We start from the raw sequence: 6,039 nt of genomic DNA, 5'->3' as shown, positions 1-6,039 counted from the left end.
TTTAATTTATTTTTTTTTAGTTTTAGTAATATTTTTATTTGTTTATTTGATCTAAAATTTTATAAATATCATTTATATTCATAATTTTGATGAAAATTACACTATATTAAGTTTATATATTCTATTTGTGTGTTTTATACAATCTTAAACATGAAAATGTATTAATGTTATACACAATTAAAGATTAACATGTTTTATAACATAGTAAACCATCTAAAAATTCCGCCCGGCATAATTTCCGATTAATCCCCGATTTTCTCTTTAGGTGGTAGGTCCAATCCGACCGCCCGACTAGCGCCTACCGCGTTCCGGAACAGGGAGTTTACCATATATCTCTTGTTTTGTTTTGTTAGGAAAGTTATTGCTGACCTAATCTTTAGTAATTAATATTAAATATATAATATTAAAAGTAAGACTATTTCTTGGAAAGAGGCGCGTGAAACTCGGGAAACGTATAACGCACCACTTTATTATTTCTTATTTCTTATTTTTTATTTTTTTATTTCTTGGCCTATATATACCCATCTTCTTAAAGGAAAAGTCTACCATATTCTATTTTTCTCTTAAAAACTTTTTCCCCTTCATCAGTTTATAACATTCCTTTTAGTTCGAGTTTCAGATCTTTCAATGGATTGCTTCTGTACTTTGAAATACTGCGTCCAAAATCCACTGGTGGTGACCAATACTAACAATCCCCGCCCTCACCATCCATCTCATGTAATATGGTAAAACAACAATTTAAATATGTAATTGTTTTACACACTGATAAAATTTGAGACTTCTCCGATTTGTTGTTAATATCTTTTAAACATCCGCAGGGATTTCATTTGCAGTTCGCAGATGGGCTTGAAAAGATCAAGAACGAAAAAAAGAAAAGCCCATATCAAAACGCGGAGGATTGTTCATACAAATTCTTAACGTCTAAAAGAAGCCACTCGTTCTTCCTCACTGGAGCGACGATCCGGAGATTTCTCGAAGATCCGTTCTCTTGATCATCCTCTCTCTCAGATCCATCAAGGTATTCTCATCTTTAAAACTTCCTGATATCTTCGATCTGTTATCCTGGCTAGATTTTGTTGAATCTATTGCTCCATAATCGAATCGAGACTTGAAAACCCTAGATCTCTGTTACTCGATCTCTAGAATTCCTATTTCGAACTCGACGTTTGTGTTTCTCTTTTTCCTCAATAGATCGATTCTGCTGTATCTATTTGATCGTTTAGCTCTCTGCGATCTTATATAATTTGAATGTCAAGGATTCCTTCAGCTTTCGCGACGTTTTGCTTATCTCTTATTCCATTATTGATTTGTTTCTTGTATACTGTTGTGTCTTTCAGCTGATAACAATGTCCGATGAAGAAACGAAACCTTTTCTGAAGAGCAGGATGTATGAGTCGAGGTATCCTTCGAGAGGTGATATTGTAATGGGCAAAGTCAAGAAAATTGAAGGGCGAGAAGCTGTAGTGTGGCTTGTTGAGTACAAGAAGAGTTGCAAGGTCGTTTTGTCTGCAACAGTACCTCCAGTTCGAGTACTTGCAGAGAAGAGGATGGAGGCATTTCGAGTTGCTGATGTGAATGTTGAAGAGAGGCAAATCATCCTTGATGAAACACCGCTGTCGAAGGCTGAGATGTGGGCGTTTGAGAAGCGATTCAACGAGGCAAAGTTCGTCCATTCCGTCCTCTTTAGTGTTGCTGATGATCTGCATATGAATTTGAAGGTAACTCAGTAGGTTATAATCTGATTTTTGAAATTGGTTACTAAGAGAAATGATTTTATTGTAGGATGCTTATAAACTTTGTGACTGGCCTTCCTATGAAGAGCTGAAGACATTGCACAGAGATGAGAACTTCCTTGCTTGCAAGAATGTCTCCTTCAGAAAGCTGCTTCTTGACAGGATTGGTCTTATGAAGTACAATTCATGGAGAGTGAACGATCCAAGTCGGCTTCAAACATCTTCACTCAAGCAAATCCGTGACATCTGCTATGCAATAGCTTTGGCACGTCAAGCAGAAGCATTCTTTAAGAAGAGAGGAGATTTGGGGAAGGAGGAACATCTCTCAATTCAACATATACTCAACAAAGGGGTTGACTATGGGTTGGTCAGTAGAGATTACACCCTCCTTGAGCTTGGAACATTGGTGAAGATATTGCAACGAGATGGTTTCATTCTTGACACTGATTGTCCCCTTACTTACTCTCTTGCTGGAACTCCCTCTGCGTCCGATAACTCTTGTTCAACTAAAGATCCTGTAAGTTTAAATATACATCTTATATTGTTCTGCTTTCTTTTACTGATGGCATCTTTTATTTTAGATTCGTGTTTTCGAAGCTCCTCAAATAAAAGTTATGACTGCTGGAGAAGAGGTCCCAGAAGAATGGATGGTTGAGGAGATGTTGGCTGAATTAGATGGAGGACCGCTCACGTTCTCTTTGCCTATGTTCCCATCCTACAAAACCAAATCCAAGAAACTAGATGTAAGTAACTCTTACCTGTTTTGTTCACCTCGTCTTATATCCCTTCTGTTATTTACATATTCCTACTTCTGATGCTGTTGTTAATTTTCATATTATAGGACATATACAAGCCTACAGAAGATGAGTTTGCAGCCTACAAGTTGGCTAATGATAAGGGCAAACCTTGCAAGCTAGATTTTCATACCATGCTGCTTACAGGTTCAGACTGATTATATTTTTCGTTTATGTTTTTATTTTCATTTTAAAAAGTATTTAATGTCTTCTTTTGTAGGTGACGGTATAGACAGGTATGGGGATCAGTATCTTGAATGTCAAGACTGTCTTGGTGATATAGATATTGGGGATCGGGGTTACGTACGTTTTGCGGTCAAACCTAACACGGTAACAGAGTTCGTCTCTTTCAAGGTATTATTAGTATAAGATTTACTTTATATTGTACCTTTTACTTGTTAAAATAACTAATTGAATCTATTATTCTTTGTAGAATGTTTGCAATCATGATGATGACTAAGTATGAGAGAATTCTAGCATGCCTCGAGACCCTCAGTTAGAAAGAGATCTGTTTCCTCATGCATTGTGTTGTGGTACTTTTCTGGTCACGAAGATGGTTTACTATGCAAAAATAACTCTTTTATTTGCTGTTTTGTGTTGTCTTCCCACTATAACGGTAGTGTTTGTGGTTAAATTTTAGTGGTACCTGAATCATATTAACGTAATCAATGGAACTTGCTGGATTATTACGTTTTCAACAAGATCCTGTCCGGATTCAAGAATGTTTCTCTTTCAAAAATTTTACAAAAGTTTTATGTATTTACCGTAAATTAACAGCCCAAAGCTAGTGTTTTAAGAAGGTAATTAATTGGGCCTCTTGAAGTGAAGCTCATAGCAAAAATTATTTATGTGTCTGCAAAATGTAAACATGGTTCGAAATATTATCTTAGTTTTTAGTTATTTCAGACTTTTATTACAAATAGGTGGAAACATAGGATAATTCTTTGTGGAAACCTCTACCTTTTGCGATGCGAGCTGATCACTTCGAGCTAGTAATACATATTTTTTATAGGTTTAAACTGATACTTCTCGGAAACTTAGTGCTACATTATGGAACTTTGAAATGTACAGAGAAGGACATTTACCTAGAACCATCTACCTGGATGTCCTTCTAGGCAGATGGTTCTGCATGATAAAGTTGAAATTGAAGGATTTCTCGATCTTGAGGAGGGTGTTAAGGTCGTTTGGGTTACATAGATCTTTGGATGATGCGGTGATGAGGTACCTGATGAAAAACAAGAAAGAAAAAAGCAGTGCGTGTTTCTCTTATGATCCATGTTGTATGGTGTTTTGTTTTGAATATTTTTGTTGAAAGTGTGACGTTGATATATACACTATAGAAATTAGATATTTGATTTGATAGAAACCTTAATAGTCAGTCAATACGTGTGATTAAGATGTCCGTGTTGATGATTAAGATGTCCGTGTTGAATATGGTTGGCTGGTAACATGCTGGCATTCAACATGTGCCACTTGAGTACTACAACTCTCTCAACCATGGCTTCTATTTTTGATTATTTTATCTAAAAAATTATTCATATGTATGGAAATGTTTGGGTTTATAATCTTACACGAAGCGCCTTTAAAATTATACAATTTTAAAACAGTATCGACCAATAGTTGGATTTGCGAAATGAGAAAATTTATATAATGTAAAACTAGATTTCAAATAGGAGATGCACCAAAAAGAAAATAACTTCTAAAACGTATTTCAATAGACTAAAAGATAGAGACTGCTGTCTTTTTTCGTAAGTCTATAAAAATGACTAACGTATATAGTATTCAATCGAGTCATGCATCTCAATAACTTTCTGACTTGATTTGATCGAGTCTGTAACTATTCAAATATATGGTGTCGGTGTATCCAGTAAAATGCATATTTTATCGGATAGAGTTAAATTTAAAATCAAAAATCAAAAGATCAAATATATATAAAATAATAATATTATATTACAAAAATAAAAATTTACTTATGTTAAAACATTTTAGTAATTACATAATTAGTTTAGTGAATAAAATATTATAAATATATGTAAAATAATATTTATTTTGCCTCATCAATTACAAATAACCGAATTTTTTGAATCAAATTGAAACGGGTAACATACCGGATCAAATTTTACTTCCAGGCTTAGGCTAGCGGTTTATAGTAATATATAATATTATTGACATGTGAATGTGATCATACATATTACATGGTTATGATTTGATGTGGAAACGGAAGATCAACAATTTTGGCCGTAAAGTGGATAATGGATATTTACAATAACCTATAGATATAACAAGAACCTTTGCGATTGATTTTCATTTAAATGAGTCTAACATGACTGTTTGTGATTCAAACTGAATTGTATTACAAATATATCATATATGAAAGCAAAGTTTGGCTGTTTTTTTAATATTCAATCCACATAAAACATACAATTGTCATAGACTTATTGGATTATTTGGTAAAGTAGAATAGTAATAAGCTTGGCTGCTTGAATCTTTCACTTGCATCTATCAAGAGGTGCACCACATAGACACTTATTATGAAAATAGGAATAAGAATCAAATTCCTGAAGTTTCCCTCCAGTGGGGATGCATCCACACAGTCTGTTGTAGCTAACATTGAAGATTTGGAGAGGAGTTCCAGTCCACTGAACCGGGATACTCCCTATGATCCCATTGTGGTTCAAGTCCAAGATACCAAGTGTCTTAGGTATCTCAACTCTAGAGAGATCGAACTGGAACATGTTCCTGGACAAATCAATGGAAAATGTTGTTTTTATTGGCTTCAAACAACATCGAAGCATCGCCTATGAACTTGTTTCGTGAGAAAGAGGTCCGAAATATTACCTTATAGTTTGGTTATTTCAGACTTTTAGTACAAATAAGTGCAAACAGAGGATAAATCTTTGTGGAAACCTCTAGCTTTTGCGATGCTAGCTGATCACTTCGAGCAATTAATACAATATTAACCGGACCTCGTAGTCTGGTGGTAAAGGAACCTCGACTGAGTTGCCCGCCATCACGAGTTCGAGCTTTGGCCACAGCGGATTTAACATGGTTTCCGTTTGGCCTCTAGAACCTTCTTCGCCAGTTCCGGTTGGACGCGGTGGGATAGTCGGATTAAGTGAAAAGTCCGGATACCTGGATTATCAAAAAAAAATTAATACAATATTTTTGTATAGGTTTAAACTGATATTTCTCGGAAACTTAGTGCTACATTCTGGAACTATTGAATGTTTGTGTAGATGGTTTACTTGTCCTTAGCTCTGTGAAGGTGGTTGTTTCTTTTAACTTTATTATGTAGTTATGTTTTTAAGCTCCTAGGAATGTTTGGCTTCTGAATGCAATGTCTGTCTGGTTTATGTTTTTAAAGGCTTTTGGTTAGTTTTAGTTTGGAAATCAATCCAAAAATATTGGATGATTGTGTGTAATGAACTCTTGTGCATGTGTACGTGTTTATGCACAAGAATTTCAAAATGTAGGGTAACGATGCTTTCAATCAAATAGTAAACACTCTTGAG

General features: G+C 34.9%; 1 protein-coding gene across 5 annotated transcripts; it reads left to right on the top strand.

Moving 5' to 3' along the window:
* The first annotated feature begins 555 nt into the window (after positions 1-555).
* Positions 556-3,893, top strand: LOC106318790. Of its 5 annotated transcripts, none has more exons than XR_001265374.1 (9): positions 556-725; positions 819-1,018; positions 1,338-1,718; positions 1,783-2,250; positions 2,315-2,476; positions 2,575-2,674; positions 2,748-2,881; positions 2,961-3,060; positions 3,599-3,893. XR_001265374.1 is itself a non-coding variant. In XM_013756926.1 (8 exons), exons 3-8 carry the CDS (start codon positions 1,347-1,349, stop codon positions 2,985-2,987), a joined length of 1,263 nt encoding a protein of 420 aa, XP_013612380.1. In that variant the 5' UTR covers positions 556-717; positions 819-1,018; positions 1,338-1,346; the 3' UTR covers positions 2,988-3,228. The 5 variants fall into 5 exon arrangements, 2 of the variants coding, with proteins under 2 accessions (XP_013612380.1, XP_013612379.1); XR_001265373.1 differs by having other exon boundaries at positions 3,569-3,893; XR_001265372.1 differs by having other exon boundaries at positions 3,540-3,893.
* Positions 3,894-6,039: the final 2,146 nt, after the last annotated feature.

This window comes from Brassica oleracea, chromosome C9 (genome assembly GCF_000695525.1).
Source record: "Brassica oleracea var. oleracea cultivar TO1000 chromosome C9, BOL, whole genome shotgun sequence".
In the NCBI taxonomy this organism is placed as follows: Eukaryota; Viridiplantae; Streptophyta; class Magnoliopsida; order Brassicales; family Brassicaceae; genus Brassica; species Brassica oleracea.
This window is presented reverse-complemented; position numbering and strand designations above follow the sequence as displayed.

Bases quoted from the DNA above. Each gene is read 5' to 3' on its own strand.
- LOC106318790 (XM_013756926.1), top strand. From the start codon at position 1,347: ATGTCCGATGAAGAAACGAAACCTTTTCTGAAGAGCAGGATGTATGAG. The intron at 1,719-1,782 runs GTAACTCAGTAG...ATTTTATTGTAG, and splicing joins ATCTGCATATGAATTTGAAG to GATGCTTATAAACTTTGTGA. The intron at 2,882-2,960 runs GTATTATTAGTA...TATTCTTTGTAG, and splicing joins CAGAGTTCGTCTCTTTCAAG to AATGTTTGCAATCATGATGA.